At 49.8% G+C, this 18,301-nt stretch overlaps 2 protein-coding genes across 2 annotated transcripts in view; one reads left to right on the top strand and one right to left on the bottom strand.

Annotated features, from left to right (window-relative positions):
• The first annotated feature begins 295 nt into the window (after positions 1-295).
• On the top strand, positions 296-3,450 carry CENPV (centromere protein V). Its single transcript, XM_063173661.1, has 5 exons — positions 296-528; positions 1,451-1,549; positions 2,292-2,361; positions 2,743-2,857; positions 3,185-3,450. The coding sequence occupies exons 1-5, from the start codon at positions 296-298 to the stop codon at positions 3,307-3,309; spliced, it is 642 nt and encodes a 213-aa protein (XP_063029731.1). The 3' UTR covers positions 3,310-3,450.
• A 279-nt stretch (positions 3,451-3,729) lies between these two features.
• The window catches only part of PIGL (phosphatidylinositol glycan anchor biosynthesis class L), a 53,181-nt gene continuing 38,609 nt past the window's right edge, over positions 3,730-18,301 (bottom strand). Inside the window, exons 4-7 of the mRNA XM_063173660.1 lie at positions 17,324-17,391; positions 9,831-9,862; positions 5,381-5,514; positions 3,730-4,351 (exon numbers count right to left, since the gene is read on the bottom strand). Coding sequence (XP_063029730.1) covers positions 4,253-4,351; positions 5,381-5,514; positions 9,831-9,862; positions 17,324-17,391 — 333 coding nt within the window. The 3' untranslated portion in view covers positions 3,730-4,252. The remainder of the gene's footprint in view (positions 4,352-5,380; positions 5,515-9,830; positions 9,863-17,323; positions 17,392-18,301) is intronic.

The raw sequence follows: 18,301 nt of genomic DNA, 5'->3' as shown, positions 1-18,301 counted from the left end.
TCAGCACCCTCGTGTCTCCTCAGCCCCTCCCGCGTCCCCACCCGGTCGCACTGTGTCCCCTCCTGTGTCCCCTCAGCCCCTCCTGTTTCCCTTTCTGTGTCCCCTCAGCCCCTCCCGTTCTCCCCCCCGCCCGTATCCCTTCAGCCCCTCTGCTGTCCCCTCAGCCGCTCCTGTTTCCCCTTCCGGTCCCCTCCCGCGTCCCCTCAGCCCGCCCGTCCCCCCGGTGCCGCCGTTCCGCCCCCCGGGCCGTGCGCGTCGCGGGGGCGCCCCCCGGTGGCGCAGGCGGAGGCGGCGCATGGGGCGCGGCGCGGCGGGCGGCGCGCGGCGCTCCCGGCGGGCCAGCGCGGCCGCGGGCGGGACGCGCCGGGCCCGGAACAGGAATGCGGGGGGAAGCCCGGCCGGGGCCAAGGCGGAGCCCCCCGCGCCCGCCGTCATCGATCTGGGGGCGCAGAGCGGGCGCTGGGCCGCCTTCCAGGAGCGGCACCGGCTGAGCTGCGAGGAGGCGGCGCGGCTGCTGCTGGACGCGTAGTGAGTAACGAGGCCGGGGCCCGGCGCTCCCGGGACTCGGAGTCCCGCTCCCGGCAGCGTTCTCTGCACCGCGGTCCCGAGAGCTGCCCGGAACGGGCCCCGGGGTGGGATGGGGAGGGGGCGCACGCACCACGGAATAAAAGCGGCTTTCCGTGCTAAAGCTGCCCGTGTTTTACGGCTCCCCATCGAAAATGCCCTTGGGGGCTCCGCCAGGCTCAGCTGCTAAATCTCCACCCATTTCCTGTGCTCGCTCCGTGCACATCAGAGCCGTCCGTGGGAGGCAAAATCTGGAAGGAAAATGATTTTTTCTTTTGCATTTAGCGATTGACCCGCACGGTCACTGCCCAGCTGCTGTGGAGGCGGCTCGGGGAGGGGGAGAAGCACAGGCTCAGAAATTCCTTGGTCATAAAGTTCCTTTGCAATTACAACCCAAAATAAAAGACATTTCAAATATTATGTAGAATCCACAAATCTCTGCTTTCCCCAGCTCTTAAATGGAGGAATATTAATGGTGCTGGAGGAAGTGTGGGGAAAATTGTGGGGAAATTCAGTTCTCAGTTCCAAGCAGTTTGTTTTGAGGTGATAGCCCTGGTTTCTGTGCAGGGTTTGTATGGACACAGCTGTAGGGTCAGCACTGGAGTATGTTAGGGTTGTACACAGTCCTCAGAGTGGTGCTCTTCTTTCCTTGTCACCATTTCAATTAAACCACAAAAGCAATTGCTGCAGAGGACAAAAGCCATCCTCCACCTCATTCTGACACATGTTATTAAATACATTTGAGTGGATATATTTCTTGGTGTTCTGCAACAGCTCAAGACAGAACTGAATAATGAATACATGATTGTCTTGTATATCCCTACTGTTCTCTTGGGCAAAAACCAAGTGAGGAGGATCCTAAAAGCTCAGTTGTGTGTCTCTGCAGTGAATACAGGGGTTTGGTGAAGCACACTGGAGGCTGTCACTGTGGAGCCGTCCGCTTCGAGGTCTGGGCTTCAGCAGATCTGCACGTGTTCAACTGCAAGTGAGTTTGTCTGTTCCCTGTTCCCAGAGATGGATGTCAGCTCTCTGCTTTCCAACCTTAGAGCTAAAGATGAGACAGCTGCAGGACACCCTCTGAGCTGTTTCCACAGGATTTACCCCTAATTATGTCCTGATCCACTATGAGATCAGTGTTGGTGATTTCAGGTGCTCCTTTGGGCAGGACTTCATGTCTCAGCCAGGCTCACACAGAAAGTGTCAGGAGACATCTAATGAGTCCAGGTGCTCAGCCATCTGCTTTCTGTTTCCTCTCATGCAGGGGGCTCAAAGCACAGTGGTATTTTTTTAACTTGTTCTTCTCAAGTGACATTACAGCTCTGACCACATGTGCCTCAAACTAAAACACTCTCTGGTTTCAGTAGTGACCCCTCTTTGCCTGCAACTCGTTTGCTCCCAGCTCACGGGTGAACTTTTGGACTTTACTTTCTTGTTTGCCAGGTAATGAATGTTGGCAGAATTGCCCAAGCGTGCTCTGAACCATTAAGTGGCTTTCTCAGAGCTAGACTTTGTCCTCAGGAGTTGTGGGTGAGGATCTCTTATTGGGGTACCTGTGAGGGCCAGTCTGTTCATGGGTGTGCTTCACAAACACTACTGACACCACAAATCCACTTTTGCCACTTTCCTCTGAGCCACTCTAGCTTTCAGTGGGATTTCTGTTGTCAAGAGCTCAGATTGCTGCTCTACAACCTGTCCACTTCTAGAAAGGTCTGTTTTTCCTTTTACAGCTGCAGCATTTGCACAAAGAAACAGAACCGACACTTCATTGTGCCAGCGTCGCGTTTCAAGCTGCTCAAGGTAGAGTAAGAGCTCAGTAAGAGCATGGCCATGAACACAAGCACTGTTACCCTCACAGAGCCAAGAACAAGCAGTTTTCTGCCCTAAGATTGGCTATTTGGGTGAAATTTGGGTGGCTATTTGGCTGCATTTTAAGCTGTCTGGGGTGGTTGTGTTAGTGCATCTTGTGTAGAGCTCTTGCAGTTGCCAGGCCTGACTGTTATGGACACGTGTCCATACAAAGCACAGGGGTTCAGGAAAGGAGCAGGGATGCACAGCTCTGTATCTCAAGCAAAGACAGGAAGGTGGCATTTTAAATTGTACATTTCTGTATTGTATCTTTCCAAAGTAATGAATCCATCTATTTCCATGGAAAACTTACAGTGCTTTTCCTTTCCTTAGGGTGCTGACAATTTGACAACTTACACCTTCAACACACACCGTGCCCAGCACACGTTCTGCAAGACCTGTGGTGTTCAGAGCTTTTATACTCCTCGTTCCAACCCTGATGGTTATGGTAGGTACAAAACTCTGTGCTAACCAGAGTTAACCACCAAATAAACCTTGGATAAAGATTCCATTGGATGCTGACATGACAGCAGTGAGCAGCATGTGTTCGAAGAGTTTGTTCCTAAAGGAACTGCAGTCTGAACCTGTAGCTCCTCCATAAAGAACAATCTTACCTATAATGTGTGGGCTTCTTCCTGTGACAGGATTCTCATCCAGGTTCCTCAGCCTTACAGCAATAGCACTTTCAATTCCCTGAGATGCCCCAGCCATGGATGGAGCAGGCATCTCCCACATTTTATGAAAAGTGGGTTTCTGTGTCTCTGTTTTTCTTTAGGAATCGCTCCCCACTGCCTGGATGATGGCACTGTGCAGACCATTATCACAGAGGATATCAATGGCAAGGAGTGGGAGAAGGCAGTGAGAGAACATAAGACCATCAGAGACATGTCAAAACCCTGACACACCCTCCCAGCAGCCTTGGGAGCACTGCCATGGAACTGCAGTCTGGGCTTTCCTGGGTGATGGTTGGTGAAATTGATCTCTGATTATTGTTACCTGTTCTCTGTTTCTTAAATAAATCTTTCTATGCTGTTTGTCTCATTCCTTTGTGACATTCAGTTTTCAGACTGCCTCTGCTCTGTAAACCAGGGTTGCTGGTTTGGCACGTTGCCTTTAGCTGTGTTAAAGTTTAAATCACAATACAAAAGACTTCATTAGAATCACTTGCACCTCATTTCTGTGTCCTGCTGAGACTCTTGTGAGTTGACCTTGAGCCCTGTTCTGAATCAAGAAGAAAAGCTCATATTTCAGGAGGTAAAAGTGAAGGTGGAGCCTGCAACACAATGTGTATAAAAGAAGCAACAGCAAACATCAGTGCAATTAGAAAAAATTGCATGATTTCTGGTGTTTTATTCAATAGCTTTGGATTTTTAAAGTTCTGACTGAATAACAAAGATGTTATGGTTGTGGTATCTGTGGAGATAGCATGAGCTTTGGAAAGTTACTCCTGATAGCTGGATCTAACAAAAGCACCTAGGGAGAGTTGCCAAGCAGTCCTTGCAGTTGGGGAAACAGTTTGTGCCATATCTTCTCCAATTCAGAATCCTCTGGAGCTTGGCTCCCAATTAAAATTAATCCAAATTTCTCATCTTATTTAAGCTTCTATGATGAGAATATAGAGTAGCTATAGCCTGTTCTCAGGCTTTAGCCCTGTTCTCAGTGTATCAGGTGACAAGATGCTCAGAAGGAGGCTCACCCAGCCTGTAGTGTGCAGAATGCCCCACAAAGAGCACCCCATCCTGTTGAGCACCTAGCACAGGAGCTTTCCCGAGTCCTGGGCCTGGGGCAGTGCTGGTTTTGCTCATCCTTTGCTCATCCTTTGCTCATCCTGGGGTGGTTCCTGTCAGAGCAGGCGCAGGGAGTTGAGCACCAGGTACCGTGAGAAGAGCAGGTAGAGCTGGCGGTACCCGAGGAGCTGGCTGCGATGGCACCGCATGGCTCTCTAGGAGGAGGAGAAACAGGGCACAGAGCATGACAGAACCTTCCAGAGCTGCTGTGGGGGCACTTCCTGCTCCTGCTGTGGGGCTCAGTGCCCATGTATAGCACAGCCTGTTTTCAGTGAGCAGGGACAGGCAGGGCAGGCTGCCTGAGCTCTGGGCCTGCCCCCGAGGCTGCTGTTGTGCTGCCTGATGCTCAGAGGGTCCTGCTCCAAAGGACACTTCATGTGGCACTTCTGTCACTTCTAACTCCTCCTCCCCACGTGAGCTCAGGCCTGGGGAAGTGTTCACATGCTGGGAAGCAGGAGCCTGATAAGTGTGTCTGGGAACATCTCTGCTCCTGACCACACACTGCCAGCTGCATCTGAGCCTATTTATAGTGCACTAGCCTAGAAAGGTCAGATTTCAGGAACAAAAATACATGGGAATAATGAACACCACCTTTATCCAAGCTGTTTCCATAAGTAACTTATCTTTTAACAGCCTCAGAAGCAGGAAAAGTCTGTAATTTGTGAATTAACAGCACTGCTTGCTGGGTAAATATTTTCATGCTGCTAATCAGATTCTGATATAGGGAACTGTGGAGTAAATGTGTGAGATCCTATGCAGCAAAATAGTTTAAAAATGTACAGTAAAGGAACTTGTGAAGAGCTCTGGGCCACAAGTTCACAGGCTGTCTCCATCTTTAGTGATCAAGGATGCTGTTCCTGGCATGCAGTCATGCCAGGCTTTCACAGGCCACTCACATGTTCAGAATACTGTGTTGGATCCAGTTTGAAATGCATCCTACATCCTGGGGAGTGTAAAACTCAGTGCCCTGTGATTATCTGAGCTGCAAATCTGCTCAGCCCTGTCCTGTCACACAGGACATGAGGTAACCTGGCTTTTCCATGTTTCTAAAATCACTGCAGACATTCCTCAGTGACATTTCTAACCTATAGATGACACTACTGGCATGCCCTGGGAATGTGACTAAAGTGCTCACAATGAGGATGAGCCACTCAAACAGGTCAGGCAGGAGCCACTCATCTCACCTTGGCTTGTTCAGTCTCCTCCTCTGTGAGGATGAAGAGTTCATCCCTGGGCAGGAGGCAGGAAATGAGGACATCCAGGAAGGAAATGTATTTCCTGAAGAGATTTACGGATTCCAGCACGAGCACACGGCACCCTACACAGAGAAAGAGAAAAAATATTTCAAACCAGCAGCATTCTTGTAAGGTGCCCTTTTCTCCAGGCTCAGCAGCTCTTAGCAGCTTCCCTGTGCTGCTGGCCTTGGGAATAATTTTTGTGTAAAGGGGGAACAACTTCTGATGCTCCCACCAGGATTTTTTTGTGCCCAGTGCACATCTATGACCATTTGTATTGGCTGATATTCTGTATGTGACCCTTTGTACTGGTTCTTGTTCTGTAATAGCCTGTGGAAAGCAAAGCTAGCTTTGAATATCCCAAAAACTCGGTGGTTTTAAATTCTTCCTGCATAATTAGGCTCAAAAAAATAGGTGTAGATGATTCTCTGAATGCTGACAGTGTATCATATAATGGAATTTTAAAACAGTAGTTTCTGGTTCAGCTACCAAAATGAAATTCCATCTTTCTACTCCAGTTCTTAGCTACAGAATAAATATTTACAAGCCTCAGGAATAAAATATTAACTCAGGCAGGCAGTAACACTTTAACAGAGTTCCTGAATTCATTGTTCAGATGTTTGTGATGAAGCAGATGAAGGTAACATGGTTCAAGACTCTGCTGATGTTGAAGGGTTTTTTTTTTTTCTGTTTCAAAGATCCCTCTGAACTCAAAAGTTAATTGCTATTTTTTTTTACCATGACTAAATTGTCTTCACTGATGAGTTCAGAGCTACTGATGGTCCTGTTAAGAGCCTGCAGCTCTCAAGGGAGCTGCTTTGGGATTTCCTTGGCTTGGCAGCTGCTGTGATTATGTTCCACACCTCCCACATTGTATTAAAGCTTGACAGAAGAGGCCAAAGTCACAGTTTACACAGGTGGGCAGAGATGCAATTCGATTTGCAATGAGATTTCCTCCAGTGAGCCCTGAAACAGTGAAATTACACAGTAGAGACAGAACAAAGCTCTCATGGATCCCCTCTGGCACATCACCAGCATCTTTCAATTCCTTTCTTTCTTTTCTTTTCTCCAGGGTTGTTGTTCCAACTTTTCAACAGCCTCTCCCACTCTCCAAAGTTACCTGGCTAACTCTTGATTTCAGCACGGCAGAGGGCTGTCCATCGAGGGGACACGGGGACACTGGGGGAGCTGGCTCCCAGCAGGTGACACAGAGCATCACAGCAGTGACTCCTCCTGCTGTGGGCAGCAAGGGGCAGGGATTGAGCATTCAGGACAATCCGGTGCGGAGGATCCGCGCTGGGAGCGGCGGGCGCTGCTCGGGAGCCGCCGGGAGGTGGCGGCGTCCGCCGGCCGGGAGGGACCCGGAGCGGGACCCGCATCCCTCGGAGCGCTGCCCTCAGCCCCTCCTGTCCCCAGAGCCGTGTGCCCAGTGCCCTCAGGGTCACGGAGCAGCGCTGGGACGTGCGGGAATGCGGGGATTGGGAGCGGCACGGCCCGGGCACTTCCTGAGCTCCGGCGGAGCCCCCGTGCCGCTGCCAGCCCGCCGGGACACGGCGCAGGCAGAGGGGGGACGGGCAGGGCCGCCACCGGCCCCAGCTGCTCTCCCGGGGATGCTCTGCAGGCACAAGTGCTGCAGTCGCACACAGAAGGGCCCCGACACTCCTTTAATCCCACTTGGAGAATTTCTGCAAATAGCAAACGTGGAAGGAAATCTGTGATGTGCCGTGAGCGGGGGAACCGTTCTTCCCCTTGCTCTGCAGAGATCCTCTGGGCTGCTGCTGGGGCAGTTTCAGAGGGAAGAATTAGCACAGTGCTGCTGTCAGCATTCCCAACGGCACCTGTTTGCTTTTCAAACATCTTTCCTTTCCTGGATGGCTTTAATGGACTCTAGCAATGCCACACCATCCTACTCACAGTGATGGGAAGAGAGGCCTGGCACCACTCTCTGAAGCTTGGGCTGCTCTTTTTAACCAAATGTGCTCTCCTTTTCCTCAATATTTTTTTTCCCTGAGAAATACTAATTTGTGCAGCAATTGCACCCTTTTTGTTCCCCAAAGCTCAGCAATAAGGACTCAAAACCATGGCAAGTGATTTCAGCATGGATGGCTCTGACCTGCTGGGCCCTCCTCGGTCAGATCAGGTGAAGTGGTGGCATCCAGCTCCCCAAAAAGAAGGGCACTGTGAGAGCCCTCTGTGACACTGATCCAAGCAGGATTTCCATGTGCTGACAGCAAAGCCTGCTCTGCATGGCAATGTGAGATGAAATGAAGCAGGGAAGGAATGTACAGTCCAGGGGGAGATGGAAAAGGGTTCAGAGAAACAGGCTGCTCCCTGCCAAGCAGGGTGAGAGCAGTGCTGCCATTGAGGAGTCCTGTGACACCAGCAGGTGAAGCTTTGCAGAGCCTGCTGTGCCTGTGACCTGGGCAGGATGGGATTAGCAGTGTAATGCAACCTCTCCAGGTTGGCAGAAAGGGCAGGATCAATATAGCTCATGGATTAGGCTGAGAATAGAAGTGAGTGAAGCCTGCAGCCTGCTCAGCTTGGCTTTCCACTTCCAAATCACTCAGGCAGCAAGGATGCCTAGAATGAGCTCCTGAGTGAGCACGGTGTGTGCTGCAGGCCTGCATTGCTCCTGATGGAAGGAGCAGGTTCTGGTTGTAGAACACTGGGTGTAGCAGGAAGGGCCAGTGGCAGGGTGGGAGCACATCCAGCAGTGCTCTTGGCTCCTTGAAACAACTGCTTGTGCCTGGGCTGGAGAACTCGGTTACAGATTATAAAAAGCCTGTTGTGTTTGTGCTGGCTAAAGGCATTAGAAAGCAGAGCAGGATATTTAGGGTGCTCATTTGCATATCTCTGAGGCAATGCAAGGCTTAGCTGGCTTTTGCATTTGCAGGGAGATTTTCTGTGGATTCCCTGATCACATGGGCTTACACAGGCTCACCCACAAACAGCTCCCTCTTCCCAAGAGCAGCACAGCACTTTTCCATGGCCTGAACATGCCTTTCAGCTCCATCCAGACAGCCTCAATCCCACATCACCCTTGTTTCATTAAGCCCCTCTGGTGCACAGCCCTGCACGCCTGCCAGATCAAATTATAAATACTGGGAATTTCAATGAGACTGGAACTATATTTGGAAAGGCTTAGCATAAGCAGCAGCATGGGAGCTCCCCGTTCCTTTGGTGTTTGTAGGTCATGTCAGATGTGATGTAATCAGAGCAGCAAGGCTTGCACAGAGCTCCAGCAGCCTCTTGATGCTGCTGGAGAAATGGAAATGTTCTCTGTATGTGGGTCTGTGACAAACCTGAATGGATTTGAAGCACAGCCCATATTCAGGACCAGAGTGAAACCTGCATGAGCAGCACATGAAAGTGGCTCAGTGTGGATGGGGCCTGACAGCCAGCAGTGACATCAGCCACTGCAGCCCCTTGTCCTTTGTGCTGCACACAGAGCTGTGCTGCAGCCCAAGGCTGAACAAAGGAAAGGTCCCAGGAATGAAGCTGGCACTAGCACTCCTCTTTCATGAACTGGGGAATGAAGGGACTGGAGTCAGAGCTCAGCTTAAGGGCATTCTGCCATCTTGGCTCATGCTGTCTCATTAGGCCTGCAACTTCCTGCTAGCAGAGAATTAAAACTGATTTGCTGTGACTCATTCAAATCCTACAATGATTTGGGAATTAGCATTAAAGGAACATAGCCTGGATGGCTGCTGAGGGAGCAGGAGAATGACTGGGTGGGCCTGGCTGAGCCACCTTCCTATGCTCTGTCCAAACAGCTGAGTGACAGCTCTGTGCTCAAAAAGGTCCCACACATTTGTCCCTGGGCAGGCACTGTTTGCTGGAGATAAGGGCTGCAGCTCTGCTCTAGAAAAGGAGCAAACTCCTTCTGTACTTTGTTTCTTTCCTTTCCCTGCTGGTACAGAGAATTTCTCAGAGATTCTTGCTCATGGTGGAAGAAGCCACTACAGTTTGTTATGCCACTGCAGATTTCAGATTCCTTTCTGAGCAGTTTGGTGGAGGCCTTATTTGCTACATGCAAATATTTTTGGCTAAGTGGGTAATCATTGCTGAGGCTTGTGTCACAGAAAAGGAAAAAGGCTTGTAAGCAGGATGTCACCAAAAACTGTGACTAAGCTGAGGGACCTGGAAAGAGCACTCAAATTCACCCAAGAGGCACAGGCCAGACACTGCATCACACCACTGAGGCAGGACAACCCCAAGGGACTGAAAAGTGACTGTAGAGAAGCCTGAACTGGTACAAAATTGCAGGAAGATGAAAGTTCAGCTGTGGGTTTCATCTACAGTGCAGGGGTGAGTTGGGCAGCTGGAACCTGGACACAGCAGGGATGTCAAGGACTGCAGGGTGGGGATGTGGGGTGGAGGGGAGGTGATGGACTCCTACCTTCAGGTAACTTCCCCTCTGAATGCAGGTACCTGTGAAAGAAGAGATACAAGGGGTCAACACTCAGTGGAATGACTCAAACTCTGATTTAACAGGAATAAAACCTGCACATTAAACCACGACTTTTCATTGAACACCCAGTGACAATGGCCAATCTTGTGAGAAACTCCAGGAGCCCACACTGGTGCACTCAGGCAGGGCTAAACCTCATTCCCCACACTATTCTGCCACTCTTTCCCTCATCCTGCCTGCTGGGACACACCACAAACAAGCTCAATAAATCAGATTCACTCTCAGACTTCCCAAGTGAAACGCAAGAGGCTGCCAAAGGCTGCTCAGCCCTGGGAGCACCTCTGGCTCTGCTGGCCATGGGAATTGTCTCAGTGGCTGCTCCTCTTTGGGCACCAGCTCTTTGTTTCTAACCCAGGCTGGCACTGAGACATCTGAGAAGCAGCTCTGGCTTTTGGCTCACCAAGACTTTGATCCCTTCATGACTTTGTCCTGGGAAGTCTCTGCAGCAAAACAGAACAGGAGAACCAAGGATGGGAGATGAGAATGGTGGTGGCACTTCCATCAGGAAGTGTAAGCAAATGGCCCTGGGATGGTGAGGACATCAGGGGGTGTTCATTTCAATTCCTTTCTAAATTCTCTTGTTTTCCCTGCTCATGGCTTTGGAGCCCTCCTGGATTTGGCCCACAGCAGGGCTGGGAAGCAGCAGGTCTCCAGCAGATGGCACTCAGGGCTGTCCCACACCCAGCCCTGCTCTTCCAGGAGAAAAAGACATCCAAACAATGGAACATTTGCCAAAAGGAGAAAGGAAATAATAATAAAAAAAAAGTTACTTAACCCTGTGTAATATTTAAAGAGATTGTTATCATCTAATAGTGGTGTATCTGACAAAGGACAATGTGCCAGTTCATGTGTAAATCAGCCAGGATAAAACATGCATTATATGTAAACTGCTGTGTTTCTCCAGTCACTTTCAAACTAGGATTATCTCTGGCTGTTGGTTAAGTTCAAGGAAAAGGATTAGCTACACAGGCCTAGACAAAATAGGAAGCACGGAGTGATGAATACCCAATGCAATACAGAGCAGAAGTCAAGCCAGAAATGCAGGTCATGACAGAACTCAAACAGCAACCAGAAAACATATTTAAACAGATTCTCCTGCCAGTGGTGTCCTCTGCTCCAGAGCCAGAGCAATGCCATTTCCTGCTAAACAATGGCCTTGGAACAGTGACTTGGCCACCTCCTGGCCCACCACTCAAGCCTTACTCTGACAAATACTGTTAAATGTTGCCTTGTAATTTAAATACCTCCATGAATATCTGCTCTCTCTTCTACCAGAGGTTTCTTCCCCCACAAGTGGAATCTGGCCACCCAAAGAAATGATTCAGCACTTGGTACAGTTAGTAGGGTGGGAAACTTTTAGAATAAGCTTGGAGAGATAAAGCAGTGAGTGGTTGAGAAATTTGGCAAGCTCTGAAAGCCCAGTGTCTGTTCTGGGTGTGCTGCTCTGCCATGGAGGCACCTTCAAAGCCTTGAGCTGCTCCAGGAGGGCACTAATAATAACCATCCTGTCACTGGAAACAGGAGTGAGAGATCCAGCTCACGTGGAAACAATTCAGAGGAGCAGGGAGCATCTTCAGCAGGGAAGAAAAGTGTGATTCAGCAGTAAATGAAGGAGTTTGTGCTCGTGTAAAGGTTCAGGGAGACACAAACTGTGTTTGGTTACTGAAAGCTCCTCAAAGCTGCTGCCAGAAGACCTGTCACTCATCTGGAGGAACAGGCATGAAGAAACTGCATCTCTCCTCATCCTTTTTGTCCCAATCCAAGTGCTTCAATTCTCAGCAAGGCTCAGTGCAGAGCCCTGGGAACGGGCTCCACCCAGCTCTGTGTGCAGAGGAATTGCAGCCTTGCTCATTTGTATTTCTCTGTGGTTGCAGAGAGAGAAACACGAAACTCTACCTCCTGCACACGTTCACAAAATGAGCCAATCCTCTCCCAAATCCATCTTCTCACTCCCATCTCCACCCTGCTGGAGAGTCTCCATGGGACACTTCCAAGTAGGGGAGAGGTTGCAGCTCTCAGTTGTTGCCATTTTGGGAATGTTGTTTTACAGATTGGACTTGCTGTGGTTTGGTCGAAATGAAAGAGTTTGGCATAAAATCTCAAAAAGTAAAACACAGGCTCTTTTTCAGGAGATTTTTCCATGTGGGTGTTTTGTTTTTTCTTCCCGGAGAGACTTTTTTATAATCCTTTTTAAACACAAAGTGACCTAAGGTGGCTCATTCCCACCCAGTGCCCAGGTGCCAGAGCCTGGTGGTCACAGGGCACCTCTCCTGCAATGCCTGTGGTGGGTTCAGGTCCAATGTGAGACTCTCTGCAGTGGAGAATTTGGGAAGCCATGAGACATCCAAAGGCTCCAACCACTTCTGCCCTGCAAGATCTCAGCCCCAGCTCCTCCCTCAAGGCCCTGCTTTGAAGGCTCTGCAGCCACCAGCTCCATCTGCTCAGCAGAAACACTGAAATGGCCCAAACTGCAGGACTGAGCTCCCAATTTCCCTGTCTTCACTCAGGCATGCTCAGGAAAGGTGTGAGGGGGTCAGCTCCTCTGTGGCACTGAGCAGTGAAACCTCCCAGGCTGTTCCAAGAAGGAACAAGTCCAGATGGAGCTGAAGCCTCAGTGCTGGGGAGCACAGAACTCCTCTGGGGCCCATGTCCACGAGGGTGTGTTACAGTTTGGGTGATGTTCTGTTTGATGAGAAGCTGTTCATTGAATTCAATGACTTCACTCTCCAAATAGTTTCCCAAGCCAGAGGCAAAACCCTTCACTGAACTGACTGCTGGCTGCTGTGGAGCACTGGGGAAATAGAGTTTTGAAGAGCATGGCAAAGAATGGATGTCTTAAAGCTGCATTGGGGCTCCATTTAGGATCCCAACCTCTAATCTGCCCAATTAATCTGATGAAACAGATGTGAAGGAGGAAGAGCAGGCAGTCTCCTAGGAATCACAGAGACATTAGAAGGATATCCTTGCCAGATGTTGGATGTTTGCTCTCTGGAATGCCTCCTCCCTCCCTAGCTGGATTTTCTGGCTCCATTTCCATGCACCCTGAACTACACCATGGAGCAGGACTCTGTACAACACTGCTCAGGCTCTCTGTGCTAACACATGGGGCAGTGGCAAAAGATGGTTCTGCCAGTGACAATCCAGATGTTCCAGCTGCCAGAGCTGTCCTGGCTCTGTGCTTTGGGCCTTGCACTGTCTGGAGAGGAGTGTGCAGTGTCACTGCTCCCCTCACTGTGCCACTGTGCCACTGCTCCCCTCACTGTGTCCCCCTGAGGCTGCTTCTTTGGAAAAAAACCTTTTTAGGGGGAATCCCTTCTGTGCTGGTGCTCCATGTTCAGCTTTAATCCTGATGGCTCTCAACAGTGTCATGGAAGGGATGAATGAACTTGGTCAAATGAAGGAATGAGGGAAAGGGATAAAGGAAAGAGATAAAATCAAGAACTGCACACCCAGCTATGGAATAAATGTCAGGGCAGAGAGCTTTGAGGGAAGTCTCAAGGATAGACAGCAGAGTACAATTCTGTCTCAGCCTTATGGGGACAGTCTGGCTGCAACCACAGCCATCACTCATAAGCTCCCCCAGGACATTTAAGATCAGTAAAGCAAGTGAGAAATGCATGGGCTGTAGCTGCTGAAAGGAGAGAGAGATCTCCCAGCCCCACACTGTAAGAAGGCACCAAATAAAAATGGTAAGTGGGATATCCTTCACTTTTATCAAGCTAATCACCCAAACCCAGCTTCCTCCCTGTCCTTTCAGACCTGGGTTTTGGAATTTCACAGAAGCTCACAGCAGAACTGAGCTTTGCTGGGGTGGGATGCAGTTGGTGGCCTCTGAGCATGGCTCCCACCAAGTGGGACTGGCTGGACACTGCTCCCCTTTGTTTCCATGGATTTACAGCTGGCATTTACCCAACCCTCCCCTTCAGGGAGGCTCAGTGCAGCCCTCTGCACAATGTCCCTGGCATTGGCAATTCAGGAGTGGGGCTTTCAGTGGCCAGGCTGGGACATGGCAGTGCCACAAGGCATTGGTGGCACTCAGGCTGCATCCTAATCCACTGCTGAGTGATAAAGCTCCCAAATATCATTTCTGCACAGCCTCATTTACAACCTGCCACAGAGCTGGTGAATGTTCACAAACATCCTGCAGGACTGGGAGGTGTTTTTCCAAATGGAACTGACGAGAATAGGCTCAGCTAATGATTCCTTGATGTAGCTTTTTATATGGCATCATTGATAGAAGTTTTATGGATGCAGTTGCTATAACAACATAATGCACAGTGGTTAAATATAGCAGCTCCTATTTTCCACTCAGTTTGCTCTGCCCTAAGCAGACAAGACTATTCTTTTCTGTTCTAGCTGGGATAAAATGGATTTGATAGCTCACTAAAGAAAACAAGTGGTACAGTCCTCCCTCCTCCTCCTCACAAAGATGATTCCTCTCCATCCTAAGCAAGCAAACAACAAACCCAATAGCCCCCCATTTGCCAGGCTCCTGGGCAAGAGGGGCTGTTTAAAATCAAAATGCACAGTGACTCATGCAAAACTAAACCACCTTGATGTTACATGTGATCTCAGTGCAGGCACTGCCATTTCAGAGTGCAGCAAAGAGAGGTTCTCCAATGTTCCTGCCACAGAGTATTTACCAAGCTCATCACACAGTGCCTTGTGAGTGGCCAAATGCTGAGGGGATAGAGTGACCTGGGTGTCACTCAAAACCTGCTCTTCCTTGAGGATGAGTGTAAAGGATCCAACCTCCCATGGCAACAGGGAAAGCTCCTGTTTTGGGGGATAAAAGAGGATGATGTTGCCAAATCAAGCTACAGGAGATTGCTTCCAGTCCTCCCTGCTTTGCTGCAGTGGGTTTTTCTTGGGTTTGGGTTGGGTTTTTTTTCTGTCTGGAAGCCAGAACTGAAATACTCCCAGGGGAGACTGAAATCAAATAGTAATTTGTGTTTCTCTCCCATCCTGTTTTTTCTTTTTTTTCCCTTGCAGAAGAACAAATCCATCCTTGAACCCTGGCATTTCCCAGTTCCTCCCAGATCTGAAGGCCAGGCAGGCATGCAGCAGCAGCTGGACTCCTGCAAGCTGTCAGGAGGAAGGCTGCTGCAAGGAAAGAGCTCATTTCTTCTGAGCAGCTCCTGCTCCTTTGAACATAACCTCTGTTCCAGACGCTGGAAATAATATTTATGCCCTTAGCAGACAATACTGAGCATCTGCTCACTACGACCATTTCCTGAACTGCTTTATTCCTTTTGAAGCTGTTCAATAATTTGCACCTCCTGAAGTGAGGAGTTGTGAGGGGTCTCAGAGCCTGTTGCAGCCCTGCTGTTGCAGAAATTAATCTCATGGAAGTGGGCACAAGCCTGTCCCCCAGAGACTGGGAGCATCCAAAAGGGCTGAGGATCACTGCACCAGCTTCATCCTTTCCTCCATTTGCACAGTGGAGGCAGAACCCTGCAGGACTTGTTTAAAGAAGGTTAATAAATACATTGCAGATGATACCTGGAGGGGAGAGGTCATTTGCCTTTCCCTTGCCATGCAGCCCTGGGGCCCCAGGGGCAGCCACTGCTGCTCTGCAGAGCTCTGCTGGCACAGGGGCACAGGAGAAGCCTCAGTTTATGCTCCCAGAGCTGCCTGGACTGGCCAACATGTGAGAACTCATCAGGGCACTGAGAGTCAGGAGTGATACAGTCACGCTCTACTTCCTCCATAACACAAACTGAAAAATAATGAGGGCAAGCAAGCCACTAAAAATAAACTTAACCTTTCAGCAGCCATGGCATCACTCCTGCCACATGCAGATGATGGGGCTACCATGATTAATTCTGCTGATTCAGGACTGGAAGGGAGACAAGACACAAAGCAGCCCTGAGTTAATGAGAATTGCTCGTGCTCTGGTGTCCCTATCAGCATGGACCTCATCAGCCCAGAGTGTTCTGCTCCAGCTGAGCACCAATGCAGAGCTCTGGCTTCAAGGGAATTGTAGACAATGAGCATTTCCTGGTAACATGCTCTGAGACAAGAAGAGGGTTAGATCCACACTGCACACACAGGAAACACAAAGCATGAAGGTGGGAAAGTGATTTCTGAACAGCCACAAAGTAAGACAAGAGCAGAACTGCGATCAAAATCAAGTTTTCCCTAAATTTCTCATATATAACTCAGCTGCTAACTTGTTTTCCCATGATCTCTTCAGGGTGGAGGAGGACACCTAACAACCTGCCTTTCATTCCTCTTTGTAGGTCATAGAGCAGTTGAGTGAGCAAACAGAGCTCGAGGCAGCTGGAAGCTCTTTAGGCCCTCTGTGCCAATGGTGTGAGCATTGGTCATCAACCTCTGCTCCTCAGTCATCAACCTCTGCTCTCAGTGTTCAGCCTCTGCCCAACCTCTGCTCCTCACTGTTCAGCCTCTGCCCAACCTCTGCTCACTCCTCAAGCTGTGCCTGAATCCACCTCCCCACTCAGCCCAAACACAGCACTGCTTCTTTAACCCCACCCTCTCCTCTGTTAGGCAATTCCAGAAGTTGCTGGGAAAAGCCATGATCCCCCTCTAACACTGAATTCCAGCCATCAAAGCTCTCAGCATCTTCCCAGAGGAGCTGGAGGTCCCAGTATGGGTCCTGTGGCACTGCAGCTTTCTCTAGGCAAGTGAGAAAGGCAAATCACTGTGATGTTGTCAGCAAGGACAGCCAGAAGAATTTGTTTATTTGAATTGCACAGATGATTCAGAAAACAAATGGGTGCTATAAATACAAAGCTGTACTTGCAAAGAGTTCTTCTCATGCCTGGGAAAGGCACGGGCAGCTCTGGAGGAAATCTCTCTAGGACACAGAAAGGTCTGAATGAGCAGAGGGTTAAAGTAAAACACAGTGGTTGTCTTGCCAGCAAAATCTGAGTGATTTTAATAAAGGGATTTCTGTCTATTAAACCATCACAACATGGAGACAAAGGGTCTCAAAATGTAAGGAATAAAATGGTGAAGGAACTAACAGACTATTCCTAAAAGTTATAAATAGGGACAGCTCTGGTGAAAGAGCAATGTTCTTGATCAGAGAGGTAAATTCGGGTACCTGGACAAGATGGCAACATCCTCTGAAGAACTTTCCAAAATCCACCTGCCACCAGCTCAGCCATCAGGTATTCACACTCTCCTCAAAGCAGAGTGCAAAGTGATCTGTGGCATATTTTAGTGGGATCAAGGACAGGAAGAGCAAAGAGGGCCCAGTGAAAGGGAGACTGGCAAGGCCCCAGCTGATGGAACACTAAAGATGTTGTGGGTCCTTTCCAGAGCTGTGGCAGTTTCTCCAGTCAGTGTCACGTCCCACAGCCTGGCTCTGAGTTGGAGCAGTGAATTGAACACTGCCCTGGTTCTGTTTCCTCAGCAGCACCAGCCCAGCCCAGAGCAGTTTGCAGACATTGTACCTGACAGCCTTGTAGAGGGAGATGTGGTTGGCATGGCCACTCACTCCTCCTGCATCAAACGTCACCACCTGCAACAAACACACAACAAGAAGCATTTAGGAGCAGGAGGAGGAGCCTGAGCAGTTCCCAAATTTGACATCCAAGCCCTGCCCATGCCCGTTGTGTCTAACGAGCTGTTTATGTGTTGCACAATGAGGCCTTGTGTGTGAACTCCTCATGCCACAGAAACACAAGCAAACAAACAAGGCACTCTGGAAGCAGATGAGTGCACAGCCCAGCAGCCTGAACGACAGAGAGGTGACAAAGATCGTGTCCCCACTGGCAGGATGCACTTGTTACTTATTACCAGGGCAAAAGGTCACTTTCAGAGTGATCTGTTGCAAATGTGTTCCTGACCCGAGAGGTCCAGCTCTATGAATCACTCTCCCCTGGACCTGAGAACATCCTCCAGTGCCTGTGGATGACAGGGGGAAGCCATGGTTCAATCAGGACATTGCTGCAACACGAGCCACACAAGCATGTATGACTGTCCTGGCTCTGAGAGGAGAAGCAGCCTTTTTAAACAATCTGAATGCACTTTTGTACAACCAAATCAGGCTTTTCACTGAGTTAAATTGTATTGTTAATTGCTTCTCTGCAGGGAGAAATGGGAACTCCAAAATGCAGAAGTAATGTGTGCACAGAGCATTGCCCAGAGCCCAGAACAGCCCTGGCTCCCTGCCCTCAGACCCACCCACCGTGTGCCAGGCTGAGGCATCACCCTGGGACCCCTCCCTCTGTGCAATGGGCACTTAAAGGCTCCCAGTCCCAGCCAGGCAGCCAAAGTGGCAGCACAGAGTGTGGAAAGGACAGGGAATGTGCCATGCTCTTTGCAGCGAGTGACAGTGACAGTCCCTGGGCAGTGCAAAGCTCAGTGCTTGCCCTGGGAGAGGCCCAGCAGCAGAGCTCCCCACAGCTCCCTTCTCTGGGAGCAGGAAG

The sequence above is a fragment of the Melospiza melodia genome, chromosome 21 (genome assembly GCF_035770615.1).
Source record: "Melospiza melodia melodia isolate bMelMel2 chromosome 21, bMelMel2.pri, whole genome shotgun sequence".
NCBI classification, from domain to species: Eukaryota; Metazoa; Chordata; class Aves; order Passeriformes; family Passerellidae; genus Melospiza; species Melospiza melodia.
This window is presented reverse-complemented; position numbering and strand designations above follow the sequence as displayed.